We start from the raw sequence: 27,560 nt of genomic DNA, 5'->3' as shown, positions 1-27,560 counted from the left end.
GCGCTTACAGGGGCTCCCAGGAGACTCTGAGGCGGCCCTGGGGACCCCCCTTCCCCAGACCTGCCCAGGGGGACCCCCACCCTCCGGGGTGGCCCAGGGACCCCCACCCACCGGGATGCCCCGGGGTCACCCTCCCCCGCAGGGGTGCCCCCGCGACCTGCTCCGCAGGGGACACACGGGGGGACCGCTGTCCCCACGGATGCCTCAGGGACCCTCACCCATAGGGCCGCGCCGGGGGCCCTGCACTGCCAATGCCCCCCCAAGGACCTGCGCTGCCGAAGATGCCCGGGGGACCCCTTACCCCGGGGGACCACTCATCCCTCCGGGATGCCCCGGGGACGGGGGCTGGCGGGCGGCGCGGCGCTGGGCGGGCGGAGGGGTCGCTGTTGCCGCCCGCACGGCCGCCCCCCCCCGCTCTCCCCCCCCTCCGCCGCCTTTTGTTCGCCGCCCGCGCGTCCCCGCCCGGCGGCGGGGCGGGCGGAGCCGGGGCCGCAGCCGCAGCCGCAGCCGGGGCCGAGCCCAGCGCAGCGGAGCGGGACATGGAGGCCGCGCCGCCGGAGCCGGGCCCGCCCGCACCGCCGCCGCCGCCACCGCTCCCGGAGAAGAAGAAGAAGCCGCAGCGGGCGCCGTCGCCCGCCCGCCCCAAGGAGGTGCCCGGCTGGTCGCTGGCCAAGAGCCGGCGCGGCGGCGGGGGGCACCCGGGCGCGGCCCCGCGGCTGGCGGCGGGCGGCGCGTACCCGCACCCGCGGCGGGCGGGCGGCGGCAAGGACGGGCGCCCCGAGAAGCGGGCGGCGGCGGCGGCCCGGGCCGGCGGCAAGGGGCCGGCGGGGCGCGGCGCGGTGCGGCCGAAGGGGCGGTGCCGCGGGGCGGAGACGGCGGCGGCGGCCGGGGCGCGGCGGCCGGGACCCGGACCGGGAGCGGGGTCGGTGGCGGGGGCCAGCCTGACCGACAGCAGCTCGGAGGTGTCGGACTGCAGCGCCTCGGAGGAGGCGAAGCTGCTCTCGCTGGAGCTGGGGCTCAGCGGCAGCGACGGCGAGTCCCCGGGCAGCGCCCCGCCGCCGCCGCCCTCGGCCGGCGAGGCCTCGCCGCTGCCCGAGGAGCCCTCGGCCGCCTCCATGGCCAGCAGCCGCCTCCAGCTCAGCACCTCGCTCGCCTTCTCCGACCTCACCGAGGAGCTGCTGGACGCCGGCACCGACGGGCTGCTCCGGGAGCTGGAGGACCTGCGCTCCGAGAACGACTATCTCAAGGTGGGCACGGCGGCGAAGAGGGGCACAGCGTGGCGTCCCGGGGCATGGTGTGGCATGGCATCCCCTGGCAGTAGGGTGACACAGGTTGGCATCCCAGGGCACGGGTCAGCAAGGCTTAGCATCCCTGGCCATAGCGTTGTTCAGCATCCCAGGGCATGGCTCAGCACGGCACAGCATCCCTGGGCAATAGCATGGCACAGCGTGGCATCCCAGAGCACAGCTCAGCATGGCACGGCACCCCTGGGCAGTAGGGTGGCACAGCATGGCATCCCACGGCGTGGGTTACCATGTCTTGGAATCCCTGGGCACACCACAGCATCCCAGGGCATGGCGTGGCATGGTGTCCATCCCAAAGCATGGCATGGCATCCCTAGGAATGGCATGGTACGGCATGGCACGTCATCCCAAAGCATGGCTCAGCATCCCTGGGAATGGCATGGCTCAGCATGGCACAGCATCCCTGGACATAGCTCAACATCCCCAGGTAAAGTGCAGCACAGTGTGGCATCCCTGGGCATGTCTGGGCACAGGGCACAGCTCGGCTCAGCTCAGCCCTGCACGGCATCACTGGACATGGCCTGGCACCGTAGAGCTGGGCTTAGCTCAGCACAGCACGGCACAGCTGGGGATGGCCTGGTATGCTATGGCTGGGCTTGGCTCAGCTCAGCATAGTGTGGCATGGCTGGATGTAGGGCATGGCTTGCCTAAGCCTGGCGTGGCCCAACTGGACATAGGGCAAAGCTCAGCTTGGCACAGCATGGCCCAGCTGGGCTGAGACCTGGCCTGTCTCAGCCCAGCAAGGCCCAGCTGAACATGGTCCAGCATGGTGCAACATGGCTGGGCACTGCTTGGCTCAGCACAGCATAGCACACGGCACACGTTGGCATGACATGGGCCAGCTTAGCCTGTCATGACCCATCTGGGCATGGACTGCCCTGGCATGGCATAGATGGGCACAGCTAGGCTCAGCACAGCATGGCCCCAGCTTGGCATGGCTAGGCTCAGCACAGCCTGGGCTGGCACAGCTTAACAAGGCACAGCTCAGCATGGCACGGCTCTGCTCAGCCCAGCCTGGCATGGCTGAGCATGGCACAGTTTGGCTCAGCCCGGTTTGGCATCCCAGAGCACACCATGGCACAACCTGACCCCACGCGGTTGGGCACAGCTCGGCCTGGCACGAGGTGGGATGCTCTGTGCTGCCCTCCCTGCCTGCTGGCGCTGCCAGGCCCTGGGCAGATTTCCCACCTTGCTTCTTCCCGCTGGTCCTCGTGCTCCCTGCGGCGTTTCTCCGTGGCTGCCTGGTGCATGGGCACATGGTGGAGCCTGGGCAGACGTGCTGCGTGAGGACAGGAGCACAGAGCTGTTCTGCCTCCGGGCACACACGGACCTGACGCATCCTGGCACACGCCGCGTGCTGTGGGGTTGGCACGAACGCCCACCAGGTACCACACCCTCTGCTCTTCGTCAGGGTGGAGCTGTGGATGCGATGCTTGGGCAGTCTCCTGCTGGGGGGTTCAGGGGTTGGTACCGCGTCTCGCTGGCTGCTCTTGGGATGTTGCGGGTTGGAAATCTGGCCAGCTCTGAACCACCGGTGCCAAAGTTTGTAAATGCGTCGGGATTATGGCTACGAGGTGGGAGCTGGGCGTTGGGTGACGTGCTCCAAGATGCTCAATCAGGCCCTTTGTCCATTAGCAAAGCCCTGGTTCACAGCTGGTGTCCCAGCTCCTGCCAGAATTAGCAGCAAGAGCTTAAGGGCTTTGATTTACTGAGAGCTGGAAAAATACAGATGAGGCCCCTCCAGTGTCCAAGAACACACGTGCAAACGCCGCTGTTCCCGCGGACCGCGCGGTTCCTTCCTCCCTTTCCGTGTGATCTTCTTCCCCACAAGCTGCAGGCGTGCGGGGTGCGGGTGTTTTACCTGCCACGAGGGCTGGCAGCTCACATCCCCTGGCCAGGAGCAGCGGGGAAAGCAGAAAGCTGCTGGAGGTGTGCGCCAAGGAGCACCACGGGGATGCTGGTGGCATCATCTCTTCTTCGCCGCGGCGTTTCCTTCACGTTCTCACGCCAGCGCGTGGGTCCCTCTGCTCACACCTCCCTGCCGTGTGCATCCTGCTTATAGCCATGTTTCGGTGTTGTAGCTCACATCTCCTGAGACTTGAGCAGGGGACCGCCAGGCTGGTCCCCTGGCTCCAGCCGGGCAGAAGCCGCAGCCGATGCGTGACCCCTTGTGCTCCAAAAAAGATGGAAGTTTTGCCCAGTTTCTCCAGCAATGAGCGGAAAACTGTTCTGGGCTGCAGCAGGGTGCTGGCTTGTGCCATCTCTGCTAAAAATTTTAGGATTTGGGGCTTTACAGCAAAAATAAAGCCCTAACACAAGCAATCAGCAATGCAGGCCAGGTCCGGGAGCAGCGTTAAGGGACCCTGCGGAGGGGACCCGGTGGAGGTGGCCGCTGGCCTCGGCAGCTCCCCTCCCCTCGGGTATGGATGAATCAGACTTATCAGAGGTGACTTATTTCCTAGGACTCACCCAAATAGCTGCAAATGAATATTTTTTTATTTATTCATCAGAGCTGGGTAAAACCTGGTGTGTTTGTTAAAGAGAAACGAGGATTGTTTGGGGGGTGGGAGGGTTTTGGTGACGTTTTGGCACGGGCCAGACGCGCGTGGTGCTACTACGCCCGGGTGATGCCCGCTGGGTTTTGGAGCTTCCCAGCAGAGCACATCGCAGCCCTCTGTAGCAGTGCCAGCTCACGTTGCATCTTTCCTCAGCTGCCATAATAAAATGTACATATTTAAGCACACTTCACCCATTTCTCTTTGCAACCTGTTTTTTTGCAAGGCTCCACCTTCCTCCTTCTGCTCTGAACCCAGCGGGCTGGTGTCTTCTCTTGCCCCTGCTCTCGGGTGCGTGCACCTGCTGTGACCCTCCGTAAACAGGTTATTTCAAGCGTTTTCCCCCAAAAAGGGCTGTTTCTCCTGCTCAGGTTGGCAGCCCAGCGAGGGAGGAGGCGTCTCGGGTGTCCTTGCCCCGTCTCGCTGTTGCCGAGCCGTGCGGTGGGGAGCAGCTCCCGGCCCTTGCTCAGCGGGCTGGAAAATGTGCGATGCGATACGGCAGCAGCTGCGGAGGGATGGGCAGACAAAGAGCGGGCACGGGAGAGGGTTTGGGGCACGGGGAGGGGACGCCTGCAGACCCGCTCCTCTCTGTGGGAAGGGGCTGAGGGGAGAGCCATGTCACGCCGGGAGCCCTGCCTGCCCCAATCCCGCTCCCTGCCCTGCGTCCCTCAGGGTTTGCAGGCATTTCCCGTGGAGAAACCTATTTCTCCATGGAGAAACCCGTAGGGTAGGTGGGTGCAGTATCGGGCTGGTGCCTCGTTTTCCCCGAGGCAGCCGGGGACTGGTGCGTGTCACCAGCCAGGGGTCCCTGAGAGCACCCCGCAGGGGCACGCGGGGCTGCGGGGGGGACCCGGGGGTTGCATTCAGGCAGCGCTGTTGGCGCTGGGTCCCGGCTCTGCTGCTGCTCCCGTCCTGCCCAGCCGCAGGGGCTGTGCCCGGGGGTCCCGGTAACCACAGACAGAGCTGGGGCTCGGGGCTCTGCCATGGGTCACCCCACCAGCAGCTGCCCTGGAAGGGGCTTTGCAGCCTTTGGGATGCTGCACGACGCGGGTTGCGCTGCAGAGAACCCCCAGCTGTTTGCCTGGTAATTTATGGGGGCAGGTGTAAAGCTGCGAAATGTTGTTTTTTTTTTCCTTTGCCGACGTGCAGTGCTCTGTGCCGAGGAGGAGCTGGTGTGCGGCCAGGGGCAGGGCACAGCGGGGTGCAGCACGCAGGCTGCTGTGCTGAGCTCCAGCCTGACGTGGAGGGAAGGATGGCCCGTGTTTACTGTCGGAGCTGGGCTGGAGCTGCTGTTAATGCACCTGAAGAACCCCCTGTGTGTGACAGATGGGTGTCCCTTACCCGCCCTTCATCCCGTTGCACCCCAGGGTGGGTTTGGGATGAGCTGTGCTTGCTGGGACCTCCACACTGGCAGGGGCACCCCGGGCTATTTCCCTTAGAAATCCTCTCTGATTTTATTTTTTTCCCCTAGCAATTTCTAGCATCATTCCCTCTTCTGTCTGATGGGGGCTCCGAGTTAATTGAGAGCTGCTGCTTTTGTCCTGAGCTCTCGGAGGAAGCGGTGCGTGTTGCTCCTGGATGGTAATCCCCATCTTTGCACGGGGGATCGCAGGCTCCCGCGGGCGCACCCGCTGCCTGCGCGGCCCCGAGCTTCGCACAAAGGCGTCGGTGCAAAACACACGGGCAGCTCCCAGCCTTCCTCCTCCTCTGCAGCTCGCGCTGAGGTTTCGGGGTGCGAAGGCAGGCAGGGCTGTGCTCCCCGAAGGGCTGCCCGTCCCCCCGCGGGCCGGCGGCTGCTGCTTGGCTGCGTCCCAGAGCCCGGGGCTGCCAGAGCCGAGGGTGTGTGTGCTGTCAGCAGCACAACAGCCAGCCATGTCGGTACTTGCGTGATCCTGTTTGTATCCCTTGCTGCTTTCCGCTTCTAAAAGATAGCGGATCCTGCTGGGGAGCTGTGAGAGGTGCACAGCGCGAGTCCCCTGGTCTGGTCTGAGCTTGGTGCCTTCTTGCAGGTGCCTGAGCGAGCGTGTAACTCCCCTCGGGCAGGAGATCTGAGGGTTTAACTCTTCTGCCGCAACCCGTGATGGGTCTGATCTGCATTTTGAGGTGTTCTCTGCCATCTCCACGGGTCCCCCTCCTGCCATGCCACCGGTCAGGGCCTTCACCCTAAAGCTCAGCCCCTTCACCCTAAAGCTCACCCTAAAGCTCAGCCCCCCTATCCCTACATGCTCTTTACAAGGGCCCTTTACAAGGGCACATATAGTGATAGGACGAGGGGGAACGGTTTTAAACTGAAAGAGGGGAGATTTAGATTAGATCTTAGGAAGAAATTCTTCCCTGTGAGGGTGGTGAGACCCTGGCCCAGGTTGCCCAGAGAAGCTGTGGCTGCCCCCTCCCTGGCAGTGTTCAAGGCCAGGTTGGATGGGGCGTGGAGCAACCTGGTCTAGTGGAAGGTGTCCCTGCCCGTGGCAGGGGGTTGGAACTAGATGGTCTTTAAGGTCCCTTCCAACCCAAACCAGTCTGTGATTCTGTGATTGCAGGTCTTGCCCTTCCTGGAGGAGCTGATGTCCTGCAAGCAGGTGCATGGACCCGGCTGTAGCTGTTACCTTCTCCTGCTCTGACAATGCACGGGGGTTTTTTTTCTGAACTGGAACCAGGCAGTTTGCATCCCACCTTGCCGCTTCGTAGTTTCCTTAATAATCTCCCCAGGGAGAGACAATCTCTCCGAGGTTTGCTCGGAGAAGGTTGAAGGTGTCTGTTGTCTCCTGGGTTCCTGCATCAGGCGTAGCCTGGCTCCTGCAAACACAAGTGAGGTGTTTGCTTCTGCACACTGTCGTCCCTTGGGCATTGAAAATAGTCTCCCTGGGACTGTCTTTTCCAAGACAGGTGACTTCTGGCATTAAAAATATACCCCATAAAACCTTTGCTGCTGCAGGGATGAGGTGAGTGAGGGTGCAGCAGCAGATGGACAGAGAATCCCAGAGGATGGAGGTGGTGAGCAGCCAACGGGTGTGGTCATGTTGGAAAGAAGTTGTTTATCTCCTCCTCAGTGTTGCCCACCTCGTCTCTGCTTCACATGTTATTTAGCATCACTTACAGTGCTTCGTGCTTGCAACACCAGCCTGGGTTTGAGGTGGTTCTCGGGTGTTTCTCTCTGGTCCCGGCTCTGCTCTCACCTTTATCTGACTGGATCTTTTTTGCTTGGATTTTGCAAAGATGGGCATCAGCTCCAGGAAAGGTGCAGAGGCAAAGGGTGAGGCTCAGCAGCCGTCACAGACCCCCGAAGCCATCAGGGACCCCTGTGCACCCCATGTGCTGCCTCCTGACACCGCGGGGCTCTTCTGCCCACCACAGCCTGGCCGTGGAGGGGCTCAGCTTGGCCGTCCTGAGCTCTTTCCCAGTTTGCTGGCATTTTTGTACTCTCCGATCCTAATCCAGTTACTACGGCTTAGCGGCATGGCTTGCCTCCGAGTGGCAAGCTCGGGGCGGGCCGTGCGGCTGCCGGGCTGCGGCTGCTCGAAGGGTTTATTGGCGTTACGGGGTGCGGGCGAATTCCTGCAGCTGGAGCGAAGGGAAGCACCGCTTTCCCAGCCCCCCTGGTACCAGCCCTGCTGCAAACCCCCCAGCCCCACTCCCCGGGGGAGCACCCTGTGAAGGAGCAGCTCAGGGCTGTGCCCGGGGCTTTGCCCAGGCAGCGGCTCACGCCGGACCCGGCCTCCCCCTAAAAAACGGTTGCTACAGCCCGAGGTATAAACAAGCAGGAGCACGGCCAGCCCAGGCTTCCGTCCAGCCAGTGTGAGGGTTGGTTGGGTTCTTTCCAAGGTCCCTGCTCCCTGCCCTGCCTGGGGAAGCCGCATGGCAAACGGGAGTCAGTACAGTCAGCACCGGAGTGGGACGCAGGCAGCCCCAAGGGCCTCTGCAGTCGTGTTCAAGCCACGATTTGCCTGACTTCGGTGGTGAAAGGTGGTTTCCCACCACCCCGTTGCAGAGCACCTGCTCAGCCACCATGCGTAATGCATTGTTTCCCATGAAAGCTCCCAAGGAACAGATCCCATCAACCAGCTGCCCGGACTGGTTTGGCTTACGGGGGTTTTGCTGGTGTCCCCCAGGCCGTGGCACTGCCGCGTGGATTCCCACCAGGTTCGTCGCCCCGGGGTGCATCGCAGCCATTGGCTCACATGGTTTATCCCTGGGGGGTTTCATGCCTGAGCTGGCCGGGGGGTGCTTCTGAAACGTGCCTGCAGTGATGCCCCTTCACGGGACAGTCTCTGGCTGTCCCTGGAGCAGCCCGGCTGGGTGTCCCTGGGACACCCCGCTGCCCGTCTCAGTGCCTTGGGGCTGTTTCTGCCCCGCTTTTGTGCTCCAAACCCCCGGCAAGAAGCAGCGTGGCGGAGGGTGGCAGGACGCTGGTGGCTGTGGTGCCGCCGGGCCCCGGCAGCCTGGGCCGGGAGATAATCCGGGATTGTCTAATTGACGTTCCTTATTTGTCACGTAGTGTTTAAAGCCAACAGTGAGCGACTGTGACTTGTCCCCGCAGCTGCCACCCCCCCACCCCCCAGGCTCAGCTTTGCCTTTCGGGGGAATTCTTGCAGCTGGGGCTTTGTCCGGGCCGGGCGAGCGCGGTGGCGAGCGTGCCAGCGCCTGGCAGAGCCGGCGCGGTGCTGCTGGCTCAGGCTGTAGGTCACTGTCACGGGCAGTGTCGGGAGCAGCGGGGTCCTGTCCCCCTCTGCCTGGGGTGATTCGGGGATGTGCATCCCCGCTGCCTGTGCCGGGTCCTCATCTTGTCCCTCGCCGGGCTGTGCCGCGGTGCAGGGCGGCAGCATGAGCCCCTCACCTCTCCAGTGGCAGTTGCATTTGGCAGTGATGGGAGGTGTTTAGTGACGGGGGGTTTTGGCAGGAAAACACATGCTCAGTCCCGTCCCAGGAGCGTGCCGGGTCCACCGGGTCTTGTCGAGGAGGAGAGCAGCCAGTGCAACGGCTGGAGCGTTTGTGTGGAAGATTTGGGTTGAGGTCGTGCTCATGGGGACATGAAAAGAGCTTTGGGCAGTGCAGCCTGTGTGGGTCCGCAGGGACCGGAGGGGACAGTCCTTGAGCATCCCCGGTGGCCACAGCCCTGCGCTGGACGGGGAGGTGGCACTGGGGCCGTGGCTCTTGCAGGGGCTCCTGCTGCGGTTGTGTGCTGCAGACCCGGAGCAGGCTCTGGGCCGGCGCTGGTGCCAGTGGGATGTCACCCCGGCTCTGCTGGGCCAGCCACACTGCAGCCCTGCGTCTGAAGCTCTGCTGGGCTGGGAGAGCTTTGTCACCGCGAGAGCTGATGGGACCGGGAAGGGGTGGAACGGGGACCCAGCCTGGCGATTGCTGCTTCGTGGCAAAACGAGGGGCAGCCTCTGGTCCCCGGTGCTGGCAGCATCTTGCTCGTGTACCCGAGTTGCTTCCCCTGTGCTTGCCTGCCGTCTCCTCCTTCCCTCGCCTGACTCCCTGACACAGCTTTTCCAAAGATGACCTACATTTCTCTCGCCGTGGCTGCCGCCTGTGCTGCTCCTCCAGCTCCTCTCCCTCCCCCTCCTTCCTCTTTCTTTTACCGCAAATATTTATAGGCGCCCATGTCGGCCATCCCCCCCGGGTGGGTGCCTCGCTGGGGGTGAGGGTGCCCAGCTGGCTCTGAGCCCTTTTTCTGCAAGGATGGGGCTTGATCCGAAGGGTTGAAGGTCTGTGGAAACAGCTCGTGGGATGGAGGAGGGCAGGGGAGCCATGGTGGGGAGGTGTCCTGGGGGGAAAGAGGGGAGAGCAAGCTGCGGGGTCCGTCCCCTCTAACGTGCATCTCCCCGCAGGATGAGATCGAGGAGCTGCGCGCCGAGATGCTGGAGATGAGGGATGTCTACATGGAGGAGGACGTCTACCAGCTGCAGGAGCTCCGGCAGCAGCTGGACCAGGCCAGCAAGACCTGCCGCATCCTGCAGTACCGGCTGCGCAAGGCCGAGCGCCGCAGCCTGCGTGTGGCGCAGACGGGCCAGGTGGACGGCGAGCTCATCCACAGCCTCGAGCAGGACGTCAAGGTGAGGCTGGGGGGTGACACCCCCATCCGGGCAGTCCCCAGGTCCCCCAAAGTGTTTTTTTGATGAGATGTGGAGGTGGTGGCTGGGGAGGCACGAGGGGGTGGCAGGGGATGTCGGGGCGCAGGGAGCTGTGCCGTTTATGGGGTGCAGCCCCTTAATGGGAGCATCACGGTTCCCCAGTAGCAGCGATGATACAAGAAGTGGGAAGCGGTGCTTTCGGCTCATGATCTGAGCACGGGGGCGTTTGGGGGGGTCCGGGGGATGGAGAGGGCCAGCGCTGCCCGAGCATGGGGGTCTCGCAGTGCTGTGTGCGAGGTTCATCCTGTGCAGGCTGGAGCCCAGCCCGGCCGTGTGCCCGGGGCCGAGCTCCCGTACCCTGCCCTGATGGGCACGGGATGGGGCCACCCCCAGAGGGGACCAGGCCCTGGGCACCTGGGAGCTGCTCCCCTCAGCCGTCGGGAAACCTTGCAGAGCCCCAGGCATTGCGGCCAGCGGGCTGGGGCAGGGACAAGGGGATTTCTGCGGGGTGACGTTGCCTCACCCCTGCCAGCCGCTGGCCCTCGAGGAGCTGCCGGTGCCGGTGAGTGTTTGCTCAGGGCTCTTGCTGACACGGCCGCTGCCAGGAGCGGGGTGCGGTGGCAGCCAGAGACGGCTGGGGGGGGACAGGCAACAGCTTGAGGAGTAACTTATTTTTTTAAGCAGAAAACAGACAGTCCCAGAGCTGAGACATGCCATGAGCGTGGGGCTGTGAACCCACCTTGTGCTGCCCATCGCTGCTGGGGGCCCGATCCCCTCCCCAAGCCACCCAGCAGCCCCCAGCTTGGGGTGCTGCTGCCAAAGACGCCCCCCGCCAGCTTCTCCCTGTCTGGGAAAGAAAGCGCAGCTCATCCTCGGGAGGTCGGGAGCCCGACCCCATGGCCTGAGCCCCCCCAGCCCTGCAGCGGAGCTTTCTGCTGCCTCCGCAGTGCTGGTACCCCGGGCTGGGCAGGGGACCAGGCAGATTGGGGACAGTTTTGTCCTTCCTGCTGATGCAGGAGGGAACGTTTCATGCTGTTAAGCTCCCTTTATGCTGAGGGCTGCTCTCTCGCAGGGATCTGGAGAGGGAGGCACCGGGGTTGTGGCCGGGATGGATGGAGGCACCCTTCACCCCCGGGGCAGCTGCTGATTTTTTCCGTAACGCGATGCAGGAGCTCGTCTTTCTCCTGGGACGGCCCAGCTGCTGCCTGTGCTGAGGGGCTGACTGCTCTGGGGCTGCCCGCCGGCTTCTCCAGCCTTGGGGGGGCTTCTCCAGCCTTGTGGTGTGGGAAAAAAGTACAAAAAGGCAATGAGGATCCCACAGCATCGTGGTAGGGCTGGGGAAGGCAGGGTTTGGCCAGGGGATGGGGACACGGGGCAGCCTTGCAGCTGGTAAGGGGGAACAGCAGTCACAGCACGCGATCGAGGGGACACACGCGGGCCAGGGTGTCACCCAGCATGGTGTCTGCTCCAAAGGGTCTCAGTAACAGCCTGATGATCTCTGCGTGAGGATTGTAGGTGCCCAGGCACTGTGGTCCCAGCCCCCCGCACCCTGCACCCGGCCTGGTGACAGCCCCGTTGTGTCCCCAGGTGGCCAAGGATGTCTCCGTGCGGCTCCACAACGAACTGGAGGCAGTGGAGAAGAAGAGGATCAGGCTGGAAGAGGAGAACGAGGACCTGCGCCAGCGGCTCATCGAGACGGAGCTGGCCAAGCAGGTGGTGCAGAATGAGATGGACAAGCTCCGAGAGGTGAGGGGGACACGGGAGGGGGGACTGGGAGGCGTCCCCAAGGCCCTGCCCGTAGCAGGTGTCCTGGCCCTGCACCGCGGGATCCCCCACCCCTGCTCGCATCGCTGAAACCCAAACCGTGCTGCAGATGCTGGTGAAACCCGAGCGGTGCCTGCCCTCAGCGAGGCGTGCTTCACCCCACCCTGCCCGCACGGGGTGGCTCTGCCCTGTCCCGGGGGTGCTACGGGACTTCCCCCCTGCACTACAGCCACTTTATGTGTCCTCAGCCACTTGCCCAGCTCGGCCACCTGGGCCATGCCCCAACTCCCACCGGCCAAAGCTCTGAACGGTGTGTGGAGTGCGCTGGGTCCCTGGTGCAGTGCCCGGTGCTGGCCGTATCCTGACCACACGCTGCTGGTTCAAATCAGGCTGAGCCGTGGGGCTGCATGGCAGCGATGTCCCGGCAGTGTCCCAGCGGTGTCCCCTTGATGTCCCGGCGGTGCTGCGGAGCTGGGTGGGTGCACAGTCCCATCTGTCCCCTGGGAAGCCACGTGCCACACACGTACCCATACGCCCAGGTCCAGGGCGCTCCGTGCTGTGCTGGGTTTGGGACCAGCTCCTGGCCAGGAGCGATGTCGTCCTCGGTGACAGGAAAGGCATCCCGGTGACAGCGCAGGCTTGCGATCCGTCGCAGCACTGGTAACCCACTTCCCTACTGCCCGGGATGCCTTTGGTCCCCGGGGAGCCTCGGGAACGTGGCTGGCTGAGCCATCAGGGCAGCGCATGGGACGAGACGTGCTGTAGCAGATCTCGGGCCCGACTCACGCTGAGGACGGGGACATGCCACGGGGAGGGCTCTCTGTGGCCCCGACCGTGCCCCTCTGCGCAGCAGGGCAGGGAGCCAGCACCCGGCTGGGCATCTCCACGGCCGTCCCCCATTAGCGCCGGGGCCAGCTCCTGGCGAGCTGCAGGACCCGGCCACGGTTGCACCCATCCCCTCCACAGCCACCTTCCCGTGGGGTGGCACGGAGCAGCGTCACCCCGGCTGGGGTGTCTCGTCCCCCCGCTGCACAGCCTCCACTAACAGGCGTGAAATGGGTTTCCCTGCAGCCAGCGAGCGCAGGCTGAATAACAAACGGCAGCAGCGGGAGCTGAGCTCTCGCGCTTGAAAAACAGGCAGAGAAAATGGTTGTGTGGGCAGCGCCCAGGGAGACCCAGCGCCAGCTGCTGCCTTGCCCTGGCCAAAGAGCCTGGGACAGGATAGGGCCCCTCTCTGCAGCTGCGTGACCCCAAAGGGGACTCTGCTGCCTGGCACCAGACCCAGCACGGCTCCCTGAGCCTGGGCATGGCGTGTCCCCAGGCTAGGAAGGGCAGTGGGGTTACTCCCTGATTGCAGAGCGCTAATTAGACAAACGAGTGAGTTAACAGCCCTCCTCCGCCTCCTCCCTGCTGCTGGAGGGCACGGAGCATGGCAGAGCTTGTCAGCAGCCAAGCCAAGGTGGAGCAGAGGCTGCGCAGGGCTGGGCTCACCCCTCCGGGCTGATTATTTCTCCCTTCCGAGAGGTTTCTGCCGTAATTGGATAATCATCAGCATGGGCAGATCATCCCCAAAGGCACGTGCGTTTGCCCCTGCAGCTCTACCCCGTCTCAGCATCTCCTGGGGGGCGGGAGAAAAGTGGGACCGGTCCAGGTACCCCGTGCCGAGCCTGCCCATGGAGCTCAGCCGTGATGGGGCTCTTAGGCACGGCCACCCCGAGGGATGTACCCAAGGCGGAGCGATGACAGCCCCCGTCTGACCTGGGGTGCTGTGCCTGGGGCTGCTCGGGGCCAGGCGATGCCCTTTGCCAGCCCCGGTCCCCAGCGCTGTGGGGACGAGGGATGCCAACGTGGCACAGCCCAGGAGAGGCTCTGCAGCAGCAACAGCTCCGGCGTTGGTCCTGGCCTTAATAGGAAAGCCTGGAGCCCGGCGCCTTGGCACAGGCAGCAGCTTACATTTCACAGCTGCTTGCTTTGGCTGCTGGGCCTCAGCGCCAGCTTGGAAATAGGGCCAGGGTGGCTGTGTGGCCGGGCCAGCGCTCACGGGAGGCTGTGTGGATGCTCCTGAGTGTTTTTGCCCAGCTGCCCTCCCCAGATGACCAGCCCTGCTCTGGGCATCCGCTTTTTTCCCCCACTTCCAGTCTCCCTTATTGCCCTGTCTGGCCTCCCCATCTCCCAGCTGTCCTCACTAGCCTGGAGATGGTCCCTTCTGTCCCCAGAGACCACAGGGGCAGAGTCAGCATAGAACCACAGACTGGTTTGGATTGGAAGGGACCTTAAAGATCATATAGTTCCAACCCCCTGCCACGGGCAGGGACACCTTCCACCAGACCAGGTTGCTCCAAGCCCCATCCAACCTGGCCTTGAACACTGCCAGGGAGGGGGCAGCCACAGCTTCTCTGGGCAACCTGGGCCAGGGTCTCACCACCCTCACAGGAAAGAATTTCTTCCTCATATCCAATCTCAATCTCCCCTCTTTCAGTTTTAAAACCATTCCCCCTCATCCTATCACTCCATGCCCTTGTAAAAAGCCCCTCTCCAGCTTTCCTGTAGCCCCTTCAGGCACTGGAAGGTGCTAGAAGGTCTCCTCAGCATCGTCCTGCTGAGGAGCCCTCCCTGATGCTGAGTGACCAGGACATGTTCCTTGCTTGGGGAAGAGGCAATGGGGAACATCATCATCTGCTGCTCCCTTGGCCCAGGGGTTGGATTCCCCGCTCCATCCAGCCCGGACAGGACCATGATTCAGCCTCTCCACGGCTCCTTTCCTGCTCGCTCGATGCTCGCTTGCCTGCAGGGGAAGTTTCTAGCCAAACCCCATGACAGATGCTTGCCAGCCCCCCAAAGCAGGGGCCCTCAGCCCACCGGGGCTCTGGCCTTTCTCCTGGGCTGGAGAAGTTGGCATTGGTGTCCATCCATGCCGGGTCTGTCTGTCTGCACCGGGGTGCTGCTGCGGGTAACAGCTCTCTCTTCTCTCCGCAGAATTCCCTGAAGAAACGGGGGTCTCGCTCCATCGGGAAGACCGAGAAGAAGCCGTCAGTGCAGGTATCAGCGCTGGGGTGTTCGGGGCACGCCACGGTGGCACCCAGGTCGTGGTGCCAGCTGGAGACTACCCCTTGCCTCCCCTTGCAGGGCTTTCCTGCCTTTCAGAGACCCCGAACAAGGGAGGGATTGATGTGCTGCGCCATCCCCATTGTCCCCATCAGCTCCCTTGTCTCCTTTATCAATGGAGCACCAGTGGCTGGTGGCTTTAACCCTTTCTGTGTGTCGGGACTGCAGGAAGGAGCTGAAGGATTTTGGCTTTTACATTGCAAAGCTGCTTCTGCTCTTGGGTCGCGGCTGCCGCAGCCCTGGTCCCTCCTGCCTGGGGTGGCCCGGGAGCCCCGGGAGGTTTGGGGGAGCGGAGGGTCCCCGTGGGGAGCAGCTCGAGGCCGCGCTGTCCCTGCCCCGTGCCAGGCTGCTGGGGCGAGGGGGGATTTGCGGGTGGCAGCGGGATTTCAGCTGTCACTTGCTGTTGGGCTGAGCTGCGGTGACTCGCTGGTGCTGTCACCGGGGCTCCGAGGGGCAGAGCTGCTGTTGCGGGAATAGAAATACAAGTGGTGTAATACTGGAAAAATCCTCTTTCAAAGGCAAAAGACCCAAAAGGTTTATTCTGGGGAGCCGATCTGCTCCCCCAAAGCCGGGGCAGGGAGGGAGACACCCATAAAGGTGCCCCTGCCATGCGCTGCTGAGAGCATCGCGTGGTGGGGACCCCGAGGGTCCTGGGTGACCTGTGTCATTGCTGGCAGAACCCACCCACGGGACGGAGATCCCCAGGCCCTCAAAGACTTTCTGCTTCGGTCTTTTATTTCTCATCTCCCTTTAACTCCATCCTCGAGAGCCGAGTCCCCTCAGTGCGGGGACGTGGGGCTGGATGTGGCCCCTGCTCTGCAGTGGGACCGGTGCTCCAGGAGGAGCCGATGCTGGAAAGCAAACCCCGAAATTCCCCGGGTGCAAATGCCCTGGACGTGGCCCCTCTCGGGCGCAGCCGTGGCCGGTGGCCCCGCGGGCACAGATGCTCGTGACTCAGCGGTGGCTTCCTGGGCCCCTTTCCTGCCCAGCGCAGGAACCAAAAATGGAGCTTGGAGGGGATACAGGCTCAGCGCTGAGGTCTGCCCCGCACCCCAGCAGCACTCGAGGTGCTCTTGGGGACCTATGTGTCCCTCCAGCGATGCCAAGGGGCAGAGGGACAGAGGGACACGCTGAGCTCATTTTTTTTTTTTTTCCCTGGAAAAACAGGAACTGAGGTCATGTCTGCCGTGGCCGCGCCGGCCCTCCCCTAATCTCCGCAGCTAATTAGGGGGGGCACAGCTTTAATGAGCCTTAGCGAGGTTGTGTCTCCACGCGCAGGCGTGGAAGAGCAGCAGGCCGGTCCCTGCGGTCACGGCGGGGCGTTTGGGGAATGAAATGGCGCCCCAAACTCATGGGCCACCCCAAACTCACGGGACACGCCCCCATCGCCCCTGGCCTTGATCTAAGCAGCCTGGGAACTCTGCAGAGTCAACAGCTGCTGTGGGGCTTGGGGGTGAGAGGGGCTGGGAGGGGTCAGGAGCACCCAAAGGTGGGGACAGCTTGTTCCTGCCAGCCAAGGAAAGCAGAGAGGGGACGAGTTCAGCTGGGCAGAGGGCTCGCGGGGCCAGCGGCCACCCGGCCACCTCCAGCACCCGCCCAGGGCTCCAGCGGGTGCACGGGGTGAGGGTCACGGACCGGCACGTCCCCTCCTGGCGATCACCGCGCCGAGCTCGGAGCACTCGCGTGACCCCGCGGCACGGGAAGCCGCAAGCTGGATGTCAGGAAATCCTCGTCCTCCGTCCAAAAAGCTTTCCGAAGCTGAGAAACGGGCTCCCTGGGCAAAGAGCCGAGCTCCTCGCTGCTAAATTTAAAAACAAACACGTGGGGAACAGTCCCGAGAAGCAAAGGGGCTCAGGAGGGGACTGGTGGGATGATACAGGAGGTTCGCCTGGGTTTTCTGTCCCCTGGCAAGGTGGTGGCAGCAAGGATGGGCGAGGGCTGGGACTGTGGGAGGTTTCCAGCCAAAATCGCTGCTTCTCCACCCCGTGATGGAGCGTTTGGGGCTGAGCAGCGGGAGCAGAGCCCCGGCAAGGGGGGTGCAGCAGCACCAGCCATTTCAGTGCTTGCCAGCTTTCAGGAGGAAGCCTTGTTGGTGGCTTTTATTTTCCTCTGCGGACTCAGAGCTTTCCCTGCCTTTCCTCCCCGCGGCAGATGGGGCTGCAGCGGGGCTGGGCTCGGTCCCCAAATCCCGGGCAGTGGCTCAATGTCCTTCCTGGGGCTGGAGCCACGGGTCTCCTCACCTGGGCATCCTGCCCTGTCTCTGGGCTCTCCTTGAAAGCCTCAAATATTTTTCCCCTCCATGAGTGGGGGCTGCAACTCCCCCGGGATCCCTGGGGTGGGAGGGCAGCATGTCCCTGGGGCTCGCTCAGGGCCACCACGGTCCCTGGGAGCATGTTTCTAACGCCTGTGCCCTCTCGGTCCCCAGGAGGACAGCGCGGACCTGAAGTGCCAGCTGCATTTCGCCAAGGAGGAGTCGGCCCTGATGTGCAAGAAGCTGACCAAGCTGGCCAAGGAGAACGACGGCATGAAGGAGGAGCTGCTGAAGTACCGGTCCCTGTATGGGGACCTCGACAGCTCCCTCTCCGTGGAGGAGCTGGCCGACTCTCCTCACTCCCGGGAGGCCGAGCTGAAGGTCCACCTCAAGCTGGTGGAGGAGGAAGCCAACATCCTCAGCCGGAGGATAGTGGAGCTGGAGGTGGAAAACCGTGGGCTGCGGGCGGAGATGGACGACATGAAGGGCCAGGGGGACAGAGAGCTGCCGGGGCAGGATGCACGGTTCCTGGCAGGCATCTCGGGCTGTGGGGACGCGGGGGACACCGTGGCGGAGCTGCGCCGGCACCTGCAGTTCGTGGAGGAGGAGGCTGAGCTGCTGAGGCGCTCGCTGCTGGAGCTGGAGGACCAGAACAAGCTCCTCCTGAACGAGCTGACCAAGTACAAGTCGGACCATGATCTGGACATCACGCTGTCGGAGGACAGCTGCTCGGTGGTGAGCGAGCCCTCGCAGGAGGAGCTGGCCACGGCCAAGGTGCAGATCAGCGAGCTGAGTGGCAAGGTGAAGAAGCTGCAGTACGAGAACCGCGTGCTGCTCTCCAACCTCCAGCGCTGCGACCTGGCCTCCTGCCAGACCACCCGGCCCATGCTGGAGACCGACGCCGAGGCCGGCGACTCGGCACAGTGCATCCCCACCGCCGGCTGGAGGGACAGTGTGGACAGCAGCAAAGCCGACGGGCAGGACAGGGTGCCCGGCGGTGGGAAGGTGCCCGATGGTCCCACCAAGCTGCTCAAGGCCAAGGACCTGGAGACCTTGCTGGGCGTCCGGGACCAGGCGGTGCTCGTCAGCAAAGCGATCGACGTCTTGATTTCGGATGCCAACGGCTTCACCTCCGGGCTGAAGGCGTGCTTGGACAACGAGTGCGCGGTGGGGCTGCTGGGCGAGGCGGTGGGTAGCGGCGGCGAGAGCCCCAGCGACGCCAAGCTCATGAACGTGCTCCTCATGCGGCTGGGCGTGCTGCAGCAGGACCTGGGCTGCTTCGCGAGGAAGGTGGACCACCTCACCGGCGGCCTCAAGGAGCACACGGACTCTTTCCCCTTCTCTGGCCCCGGCAGCCACGATGCCACCAAAGAGGGGCTGCAGAAGGAGCACACCTCCAACTTCCAGGTACGGGCTTCTCCCCACATCCCCCGCAGCCACCGCCGCTTTATTTGCCGCCCCGTTTCCTCCCGCTTTAACGGAGCAAACCCTGATCCCCGACGTAACCTCCCTCCTGCCTCTCCAGAGCAAACCCCAAACTAACACCTCGCTGCATGCCGGTGGCACCAGGGACGAGGTAGGACTCTGCGCCAACAGAGTGTGCCCAGGGCAGGAGGCGAGGGGCACCCTGGCACATCCCAGCACGGGGTGGCCGTGCCAAAGCTGCCCTGCCCGCGGCCGGGGGCTCTCGGGTGCGATCCCACCTTAGCAGGGGCTGATGTTTCGGCTGCTCTCCCCCCAGCTCAGCCCAACATCCCCAGCTCGGGAGCTCTTTGTGCACTGGGGATGAGCTGGGTGGGAGGAGAGCAGCCCGCAGCCTCCCGAAAGCAGCCCAAATTGTGGGGACCCCGGTTGTGAGCAGCCTCGGCCCGCGGTGGTACCCGGGCAGGGTGATTTGGAGAGCAAAGGCTCCAGGGCAGATCTGCACTCGACGGGGAGCACCTCTGGAGCACCGGAGAGCAGCTCGTGCCCTGCTGCCCCTCTCCTCTCCGGGGAGCCCGGCTCGTGCCGGGGGCCAGGGACATCAGCGGTGGTTGGGGCCGCAGGCACAAGCCCCTTTCTGGAGCACACTCGCTTGTTCAGAGTCCTATTTTTCTGCATGTGGTCCCACCAGCCCCAGGTCCCAGTCTCCCCCAGTCACTGCATGGCACCATAACTGGTGTTTGCACATTTTTTCCCTCTTTCTCTCTTTTTTTTCCCCTTTCCCCAAACAATCCAGGCCACGTGTCTCCTCATCCTGTGTTTCCTTTTGGTTTCCACATTGTCTCCCGCCATGGTGATGAAGCTCCTTCTCCTCCTCATCCTTTTTGTTGTCTTGTAGTTCTTTACTGTTTCGGAAACCCATTGTTTTGTTTTCTGGCTTTTTTTTTTTCTTCCCACTCTTTTGGTTTGTTCTCATTAACTTGCCCACGCATGCAGCAGCCTGATTTTAGGGACGCCGACCCTTACCGCATCCCCCACGCCAAGGACACGGACCCCGCGCATCCCCGGAGCTACAAAACCTGCCGGCCTGAGGAGAACGACTCCTACGCCACCGAGGTACAACGCAGGCAGGGAGCCGTGTCCCCTCAGCCCACGGGGTTGGGGACAGGGTGGCGGGGACGGGGTGGTCCCTCTTGAGAGCTGGGGACAAGGGAAGCTGCAGAGCCCCATCGGGGAGGGGCACGGGGAGCCACGGCCCGGCGCAGCCCGCCATCCCCATCCCCTTCCCTGGGCTGTTGCAGATGAAGGAGCTGCAGCTGGTGCTGTCGGAGGCCAACGAGAGCCTGCGGGGACTGCAGGAGCAGCTCTCGCAGGAGAGGCAACTGAGGAAGGACGAGGTGGACAACTTCTCGCAGAAGATCTGCCAGGTGAGTAGGCAGCAGCCCCAATCCCTGCGAGATGGGTGTCCCTGCGCCCATGGCCAGGCCACTTCCAGCCCCAGGCTGATGACCCACTTGGGGACCCAGGTGTCACCTGGGACCACACACAGCATGTCCCATCTTCAAGGGGCACAGGGGCTGAGCACGCTTCTCCTTGCACATGGGCGTGCAGCCATGCAGGGCTTCCACCCATGGCGATGCCTCAATGGCCCCGCTGTCCCCAGCATGCTGCCATGGCATTGCAGCTCCCCACGGGTGTTAAATATGGGTCTGACACCAGACCCTGGGGTGGGGGCAGCCCGCGGGGTGTCTCAGCCCGCGCGTCTCTCTGCAGCTGAAGGAGGACCACCAGAAAGCACTGCTGCGGCGGGAGTTCGAGCTGCAGAGCCTGAACCTGCAGAGGCGGCTGGAGCAGAAGTTCTGGAGCCAGGAGAAGAACCTGCTGGTGCAGGAGTCGCAGCAGTTCAGGCAGAGCTTCCTCCTGCTCTTCATGAAGCTCAAGTGGTTCCTCAAGCGCTGGCGCCAGGGCAAGATGGTGCACAGAGAGGGCGAGGACTTTTTGGAGGTACTAGGGGCTGAGGGGCTCCCACCTTGGCTGCTGTGGAGGGGGGACCATGCTTTTGGGCATCCCTGGCATTGTCCCTCCTGCCTACGTGTCCCTCCCAGGGCTGCTTGGGTGTCCCCCATCCCTGGCCATGGGCTGTGGGTCCCCTTGTCACCCTGGCCATGCTGTCTTCTGCAGGTGAACAGCATGAAGGAGCTGTACCTGCTGCTGGAGGAGGAGGAGCTCGCCCCGCAGCAGCAGGCAGACAACAAGATGTGCGCTGGGGACGCCTGGACCCCCAACACGGTGAGGGGGGTCCCCACGAGTCCAAGGGGTGGGCAGGATCAGCCCCCACTGCAGCTGTGTGGTATGGGCTGGCTGCTCCTCCTGGGGTGTGTGGCTGGGAGGGGATCCTCTCCGCTGGCATGTCACCCCCATGATCCCCTGTGCTGGTGGCACCCCCTATCCCTCACCCCGGGGGTGGGCAACCTGCAGTGATGGGGTGCAGAGAGGACAGCTCCCAAGGGGTCCCACCCCCTTGGGTCCCCTCTGGCGTGGGGCCCCGGCTCCCTCTGCTCACCCCCGATGCCCCGGCAGCCCAACGAGTGCATCAAGACGCTGGCGGACATGAAGGTGACCCTGAAGGAGCTGTGCACGGAGCTGCGGGAGGAGCGGCGCGGCGCCGGGGAGCTGCAGCAGCAGTTCACCAAGGCCAAGGCTGCCTGGGAGATGGAGCGCGCCGAGCTCAAGTGCCACATCGCCCAGGTGGGAGCCCCGGGCACCCCACGGGGGCTGGGGGGGGACTCCCCCTTTGCCTGGTGGGGATGTGGGGCTGGGGGGCTGCCTGGCAGGGTGGCACTGGGGGAACCTCCACGAGCCGCCGCTCCGCAGGCGAGTTTCTATGGCAACGGGGCTGGCACGAAAATGTGACGGTGGAGCCGCAGAGGATGCTCTTTATTCCTCTGCTGGATTTGTCTGGGGCGGGCGCGATGGTCCTGTTGCCCAGCACCCCTCCCCAGGACCGGCATCGGGGAGCAGCATCAGAGCCCTCCTCTCCCCCGGGTCAGGGCACAGGTGGGGGCTCTGCCCACTCCGCGGATGCTGCAGGAGGGGTGGGGGCTGTGGCGAGGGCAGGGGGTGGAGAGGGGAGACGCAGTCCCCTCGGTCCCCCAGCTCTGCCTGCGCAGCGACAAGGGTTTTCTGCTCCCTCGCGCTCTGCTGGCAGCGGCCCGTGGCCGTCCATCAGCTCCGCTCCCCAGAGCGGGTCCAGCACCTCCCAGGTAGGATTTCTCCAGGCAGAGCTCAGCGGTGGTCCCCGAGTCCCCTCTCTGGCTCCCCAAAGGAGAGCAGAGCTGCCGCAGTGGCAGCACCCCAGTTTCAGGTGCCTTCCTGGCCGCCAGCGGCCGCAGCACCCTCGGGGTCCGCTCTGCCAGCCCCGCGGGCGGTGCCGCCCCTCTCCAGGAGCCGGGTCCAGCAGGCAGGACTGCAGGCAGGACTGCAGGCAGAGCCCAGCCGAGCAGGCAGGACATTCAGGCCACATCCCACTGGGTGACCATCTGCTGGGCCATCTGGCATGACGTGGCTGCAAGCCGGGGCCGGCTGCGGCTCCGCTGTGCCCACGGCCTTGGGGACACGTGGCCCTGCAACACAGCCTTGGGGACACACTTATTGCCTGCCCTGGGCAGCATGGGACCTGCACTGGGAACCAGGGTGCCCACAGCCTTGCCCCATCGCTGGGGATGTCCAGCACCGTGGGTCCCCCACAGCCACCACCGTGTCCCCCCCGCAGCTGGAGTCGAAGGCAGGCAAAGGGATCACGGAGCGTGTGCTGCCAGACTGGAAGGTGGCTTTGAAGAGGGAGCGTGAGGAGCACCAGCATCTCCTAGCCGAGTCCTACAGCGCCGTCATGGACCTCACCAAGCAGCTGCAGATCAGCGAGAAGAACTGGAACCAGGAGAAAGTGGAGCTGCTGGCCCGCTTCAAGGAGGAGCAGCAGCAGGCAGAGCAGCAAGCGAAGGACCTGCAGAACAAAATCAACCAGGTATGGTGTCCCCCCATCATGAATGTATCCTCCAGCCTCTGACGCTTGTCCCCCGGTGCGTGCCCCAAGCTCTCGGGGGGCAAGCGGCAAATGCTTTTGCTTGCCCAGAGGTGCACGTGTTGTACACGTTGAGTGACCGGCATGTTCTCCAGTTGCAGAAAGGAGCCAGCCCTTGGGCATTGAAGCACTCTGAAATGGAGAAGCATGGCAGCAACTGGAAAGAGGTGGGCAAGAGAAGGCGGAGGGCTCTCGGGGTGCTCGTTGGGCTCAGGTCTATACTACGGGTTAGGTGGGAGGTTGTGTGAACCCCAAATAACACCCCCTTGAACAGCAAGTGAGGCTGCAAGGGGGAGCACCAGGGACTGGGGAGAAAGAGAGAGTGGAGAGCGTGGCTGAACCCCAAGGGCTTCAGTGGGTTTATAAAAAGTTGAGTTAAAATAGATGTGGGCACCGTGAGCCCCACGTAGCCCTGGGAAGGGGATGCGGGGCCTGGGTGCATGGGGGAAGGTGGTAGTGCTGGAGAGGAGCAGGGTGCAGCCCCTGCTCTAGCCCGTCTGTCTAATTTGGACCTGTGCTTGCTGACAGCAGAGCTTGCTTCTGTGTCCTCCTAGGCTCTCAATGAGAAAATCACAGACAAAGAGACAAGCTCTGAAGCAGAAGCCAAGGGAACCAACCTCAAAAGGTGAGTATGCTGGTGCCTGCATGGTCCCTGGGGCATGGAGGAGGCTGCGCGGGGCTGTCCCTGGACTTGGCAGCCTTGGCAGCCGGGGTAGAGGTGCAGCCATGGTCCAGGGTTGTCCTGGAGGCCAAGGGCAGGACTGGGTGCCCAGGAGAGTCCCGTTGGGGTGGGACTGGGGTGCCTCCAGCTGCCCCCCAGCCCACTGCCCTGTCCCCTTGTGAGCCCCATCCTCTCTTCTCCCACAGGACCAAGTCTGTTTCCTCCATGTCAGAGTTTGAAAGCTTGCTCGACTGTTCTCCCTACCTCCCTGGGAAGCCCACGCCGGGGCTGGGCGACCATTCCCGAGGCAAAAAGGCATCTGCAGCCGCCCAGCTGCTGCCCAACGGGATGCGGGACAGCGCCAGCGTTCCTCCCTCAAACTGTACATATGTGAATATTGAGCAACCTGCCCCTGACAGCCTGGCCAAGGAGAAGCTGGGCATCTGCTCCTGGGACTACTCACGGGCAAGCAGCCTCTCCGGGCACGATCCAGCCCAGAAGCAAATGCAGAGGAGCTACACGGCGCCCGACAAGACGGGGATCCGCATCTACTACAGCCCGCCGGTGGTGCGGCGGCTGGAGGCGCCTCTGGTGCACAACAAGGAGGGGAAGATCATGATCGAACCCGGTTTCTTGTTCACCATGGCCAAGCCGAAGGAGCCAGAGGAGTCGACCAGCACCGAGAGCACCTACAGCCAGTGGCTGTGCAACTTCTCCAAGCAGCAGCGGGAGCTGCTGGACGGCGGCGCGGTGGAGAGCGCGGTGCCGGCGGTGCCCCGCTTCCCCCCATCGCTGCACGACCTGGAGATCTCGGGCAACATGAGCGACGACATGAAGGAGATCACCAACTGCGTGCGGCAGGCCATCCGCTCCAGCTCGCTGGAGAGGAAGGTGAAAAGCACCTCCAGCCAGACGGTGGGGCTGGCCCACGTGGGCACGCAGACCATCCAGACGGTGAGCGTCGGCCTGCAGACCGACCTGCTGCGCGGCGCCGGTGTCCACGGCAAGAGCTGGTCCCCGCGCAGCTCCTCCCTCATGTCCGTGCGCAGCAAGCAGATCTCCTCCTCCCTGGATAAGGTCCACTCCAGGATCGAGCGGCCGTGCTGCTCCCCAAAATATGGCTCTCCAAAGCTCCAGAGGAGGTCTTCCTCCAAGCTGGATGCTTCCAAGGACAGGAGCCTCTGGAACCTGCACCAGAGCAAGCAGAATGGCTCTGCCTGGGCCCGCTCCACCACCACCCGCGACAGCCCCGTCCTCAGCAACATCAACGACGGCTTGTCCAGCTTGTTCAGCGTGGTGGAGCACGCGGGCAGCACCGAGTCCATCTGGAAGCCGGGTTGCCCCGAGAGCAGCCGGGCCAAGCCCGAAGCCCCCAAGTACGGCCTCGTGCAGGAGTTCTTCAGGAACGTCTGCGGGCGAGCGCAGAGCCCCACCGCCCCCCCAGAGAAGAAGGAGGCCACCGGGGAGGAGGGCAGCAAGAGAGCTGAGCACCCCAGCCCAGCCACCCACCACCCAGCTGAAAACTTCTCCCGCGTCTTGAACAAGAAAGTCCTCAAGCAGAGCAGCTGCGAGGACCCCAAGCCCTCGTCCCCCGGCCAGGGGAGTAAGGACGCAGCCCTGCGGGACCCCGACCTCATCTCGGCCATAGCCAGCGAGGTAACGAGGCAGGGTGGCCCCCGGGGTGTCCCGCCGTGGCAGGGGACGGAGCGCTCGACCCCTCTAACCCCCCTGTGCCTTGTCTATCTTTGCAGGACATGGCGTGTGACTGCAGCTCCCAGTCCCTCACCTCCTGCTTCGCCCGGCCGTCCCGCTCCGCCGTCCGCCATTCCCCCTCCAAGTGCAAACTGCACCCCGCGGACCCCCCCAGGGCCGAGGAGAAGCCGGGGGTCTCGAGTGAGTGAGGCCGGGGGGCCGGGGGATGCAGCGTGCCTGCTACCACTCTCCTGACGCCCTGCGGGGGTCCCTCTCGGAGGTGGCGTGGGCGCATCTGTCTCCTAACCGTCCCCTCGCCCCCGGGGACGCTTACGAAGCAGATGTGGAGCCGGAGGCTGCCGGTAACCCCGGGGTGCGCGGGGACGTCCCGCCCGGGGTGGCTGCTACACCTCCCGCCTGCGCGGAGACCCGCTCCCTCGGAGCCGCTGCCGGCACCGGGGGGTCCTCGCCAGCGCCCACCGCCCCGGGAATGTCAGCTGAGACCCCGCCGTGCCAAGGGCTCGCCGGGGCCCCGAGAAGGGGACAGCAGCCGGGGGAGGCTGCTCGGGTAGGTAGGGCAGGGCTGGGGCAGAGCGTGGCAGGGACGCCCTGATGGATGGGATGGATGGAGGCGCGATGCCATGTTGGTCCCTGCGGGTGGAGGGTGCTGGCTCCGGCCCCCGCAGCCGCCGCCAGCGCTGCCCACCCTGCCTGGCCCCAGCGCGGCCCTGCCAGCCTGGTCCCATCCGTGCCAGCCCCCATTGCGGCGCGGTTGCATCAGCCACGGGGCCACGAGTGCTGCCCCGGGCGGGAAGGAGGCGGGGAGGGTCCCTGCGGTCACCCAGGCTGGGCTGGGTGTGGGGGCCCTCCCTGGCCACCCTTCTGCTCTGGGGGGGCTGCTGGGGTCCGTCAGTGCTGGGAAGGGTCCGGGTGGTCCCGCTGGCTCCTCCAGCTGCAGCGACAGGGTGACTGGGTGCGCAGCGTGGGGCCCCCCCCGCATCGCATCCACCTCCCTGCCTGGGGCCACTTGTTATTTGCTCCTCCAAGTGCTGAATATACATATTTCTTTTTTTTTCTTCCCCCCCCACCTCCACTTCTGGCTCTGCCCAGCCCGGACAGCCTGCAATGTACCACCAAGTGCATTTTAAAAATACCAAAACGAGCTACATTGGAGATGCGCCAATTGGATTAAGAGATTGTGGGTTGGGAGGCTGCAGCGTGGCCCGCGGGCTGCGTCCCTCGGTCACCACCAGAAAAAGCCTTATCAGGGGAGGGAGGAGGGCAGCGGCCACAGCCCCCGCGGCGGTGCAGAGCTCCCAGGGCTGGGGGGCTGCGTCCCAGCCCCACGCAGAGCCGGGTCGGTGCCTCTGTGAAGCCCCAGCAGAGAACAGCCATTCTGGAGGCAGCTGCCTGAGCTGTTTTCGAGCTGCCTGCGGGCAGGGATTCACCCAGATGGAGCTGCCTGCGGGTGCCTGCACCTCCTGGGGCTCTGGGCATGGCTCAGGGGCTCTGTACCTTGCTCTGGAGCTCTGTACACTGCTCCAGGGGCTCCGTGCATTGCTCCAGGGGCTCTATACATTGCTCTGGGGCTCTCTACGCTGCTCTAGGGGCTCTATACATTGCTCCAGGGGCTCTATACATTGCTCCGGGGGTTCTGTGCATTGCTCTGGGGCTCCGTACATTGCTCCAGGGGCTCCGTACATTGCTCCAGGGGCTGTGCACGCTGCTCCAGGGCTCTGTGCGTTGCTCGGGGGCCGTGCATTGCTCCTCCCGGGGCCCTGCGCGTTGCCGTCATCTTGCAGCTTCGCTCCAAATCCGCTCCCGCTGCCGAGGCTGCTGCCCCCTCCCGTCCCGCTGCCCGCAGCAGCCAGGCTGCAGCACTGCCACGTCGCAGCCTCCGTCAGCATCTCTGCGACGGCCGCTCACTGCCTGTGTCTGCGGACACGCCACCATCAGCCAGGGCCCAGCAGGCCCAGCACCGATGGCCTTTTGCTCCTGCGGTGCCTGTCCGGCCCCACGGGGACCCTTGTCACCCGGTGCGGGACGCGTGGGGCAGGCGCTGCCCACCCTCACCAGCAGCTGGGCCAGGCACCATCTCTGCCTGCCACGGAGGAGCCGGGTCCCTGCGCCCGGCGGGCGCCGCGCTGCCGCAGGCAACCTCCTGTTGTATATAGATCCTTTCGGGGTGGTTTTTAGCATTTTCATTGATAACGGGGGTTTTGGTTTGGGTTTTTTTTTTTTTAAAGACTCTCTACTTTTGGAATGTGGTTTCTCATTTTTACAACTGCCTTTTAATTATTTGTAATATTGGTCAGTTGTGTCTTACTCTGTAAATAGCGGTGCTGGGCATTTCCCGCGGGGCCGGGGGCTGAGCCGGGGCCAGCGTGGAGGTGGCTGGTCAGCCCCGGCCACCGCGCAGCCCCTGCCCCTTGTCCTCCCCACCCGCCAGTGCCCGGCCCGGGGCAAAGCCCGAGGGGCTTTGGGCAAAGCCACGCTTGCCCCTGCCCTGTCCTCCCGCTGCCTCTCGCCAGCCCATGCCAAGGTTGCATGAAGGGCACCTCCTGCCCTGATGACGGGCCCCCCGCCCGCCCCGTCCTGCGCCCCTGTCCCATACCTGCTTGTCGTGTGATGAATAAAGGCCCTGCAACCCCTCA

The 27,560-nt window shown here is 64.1% G+C and overlaps 1 protein-coding gene across 3 annotated transcripts; it reads left to right on the top strand.

Moving 5' to 3' along the window:
* The first annotated feature begins 914 nt into the window (after positions 1-914).
* On the top strand, positions 915-27,560 carry MTCL2 (microtubule crosslinking factor 2). Of its 3 annotated transcripts, none has more exons than XM_068419649.1 (15): positions 915-1,247; positions 9,688-9,912; positions 11,518-11,676; positions 14,671-14,733; positions 17,225-18,457; positions 19,469-19,588; positions 19,774-19,899; positions 20,246-20,476; positions 20,654-20,761; positions 21,053-21,220; positions 22,245-22,496; positions 22,649-22,720; positions 23,108-23,178; positions 23,421-24,870; positions 24,966-27,560. In XM_068419649.1, the coding sequence occupies exons 1-15, from the start codon at positions 1,116-1,118 to the stop codon at positions 25,113-25,115; spliced, it is 4,560 nt and encodes a 1,519-aa protein (XP_068275750.1). In that variant the 5' UTR covers positions 915-1,115; the 3' UTR covers positions 25,116-27,560. The 3 variants fall into 3 exon arrangements, with proteins under 3 accessions (XP_068275750.1, XP_068275751.1, XP_068275752.1); XM_068419650.1 differs by having other exon boundaries at positions 1,037-1,247; positions 19,472-19,588; XM_068419651.1 differs by having other exon boundaries at positions 1,037-1,247; positions 22,655-22,720.

The sequence above is a fragment of the Nyctibius grandis genome, chromosome 28 (assembly GCF_013368605.1).
Source record: "Nyctibius grandis isolate bNycGra1 chromosome 28, bNycGra1.pri, whole genome shotgun sequence".
Taxonomy (NCBI): Eukaryota; Metazoa; Chordata; class Aves; order Nyctibiiformes; family Nyctibiidae; genus Nyctibius; species Nyctibius grandis.
The sequence above is the reverse complement of the archived record's forward strand: the minus strand, read 5'-3'. Positions and strand labels throughout refer to the sequence as shown.